This window comes from Atta colombica, unplaced genomic scaffold (genome assembly GCF_001594045.1).
Source record: "Atta colombica isolate Treedump-2 unplaced genomic scaffold, Acol1.0 scaffold55, whole genome shotgun sequence".
Classification (NCBI taxonomy): Eukaryota; Metazoa; Arthropoda; class Insecta; order Hymenoptera; family Formicidae; genus Atta; species Atta colombica.
The window spans coordinates 1,668,647-1,669,933 of NW_017259545.1; the positions used below are offsets into that span (position 1 = coordinate 1,668,647).

At 34.4% G+C, this 1,287-nt stretch overlaps 1 protein-coding gene across 2 annotated transcripts in view; it reads left to right on the plus strand.

Moving 5' to 3' along the window:
- Positions 1–1,082, plus strand: part of LOC108691911 (probable ATP-dependent RNA helicase DDX28) — a 2,873-nt gene extending 1,791 nt beyond the window's left edge. For both annotated transcript variants that reach the window (XM_018199866.1, XM_018199867.1), the window contains 3 exons: positions 74–187; positions 263–654; positions 817–1,082. In XM_018199866.1, the coding sequence (XP_018055355.1) occupies positions 74–187; positions 263–654; positions 817–1,045 (735 nt within the window). In that variant the 3' untranslated portion in view covers positions 1,046–1,082. The remainder of the gene's footprint in view (positions 1–73; positions 188–262; positions 655–816) is intronic.
- The last annotated feature ends 205 nt before the right edge of the window (positions 1,083–1,287 follow it).

Genomic DNA, 1,287 nt, shown 5'->3' on the forward strand with positions numbered 1-1,287 from the left:
GTGTGTGCGTGTGCGTGTGCGCGTGCGCGTGCGTGTGCGTGTGTATATCCAAACGCAATAATATTATTTCTAGCTCGGCTTCGTACAAAATTCGAATGATAACAAATTACCAATCAGTGCTCAATTTACATTAGCATCTGCAACAATGCCTTCAAGAATATCAGAAGTTTTAAAGGATATCATAAATGTAAGACAACATCAAAATATTAAAATTATAAGATAGCATTAAAATTGGGTGCGTTATTTATTTATATTTTTGTAGGTGCAATCGTTGGAACATGTGACATCAAAGAAATTGCATCACATTCTCGTGCCTCAAAAATTTATAAGGGTGGGTCCAAGCGACAAACCGGCTGCACTTCTAAAATATATTAAACCAAAAGTAGCTAATAAGGAGCAAGTAATTATTTTTAATAACAGTAATAATACCTGCAATTGGGTCAGTATGTTCCTGAATAAGAGCAACATACAAACAGTTTCTTTGAACGGCGATATGCAGTTATATGAGAGGCAAAACAAATATGCCAGCTTCAAAAGCGGTAAATGTCGTGTATTGTGCACTACAAACGCTGGGTCTAGAGGTTTGGATACAGTGTCGGTACGCCATGTGTTGAATTACGAATTTCCAAATGCCACCGCTGATTACATACACAGGTACAACTAATATCATTAATATCATAATACAATTAATATCTATTTATATATCATGTCTCAACAAATCTTCACATAAAATTGTGATAGAATTTTTATATATATGTATATATTTTGTATATAATTTATAATATATATAATTGTATATAATTTGTATGTTTTCAGATGTGGCAGAACGGGAAGAGTCGGTAACATTAAGGACTGCAGAGTGGACAATTTTATAAGCACTTTGAATGACATCGCTATAGTACAAAAAATAGAGAGAGCGGTACGGAAGTCGAAACCGATACCGATATTCAATATCCACGAATCGAAGGAAGAGGATGATGTTTACGAGCCACTTGGATCGCAAATTGAAATGGAAGAGAAACAAGAATTTAGCATACCGTATTAAATCGTATTATGCGATTGTGTAAATAAAGATTGTTTTTATAATAATTTCCTCGCAATATGAATATGAAAGTTATACGAATACTCGATGCCATAGATGCATCTTGCGTCAATAACATCTTTTTCACGAAGCTTACGTAATTAAGTTGCTCGAGAACAGCGCTAGTGCTTTACGAGGAAACCTTCGAAGTGTCATCCAATAAGATTAAGTAATTAGCGAAATGTTGTTGTCCTGTTTGATCTCTT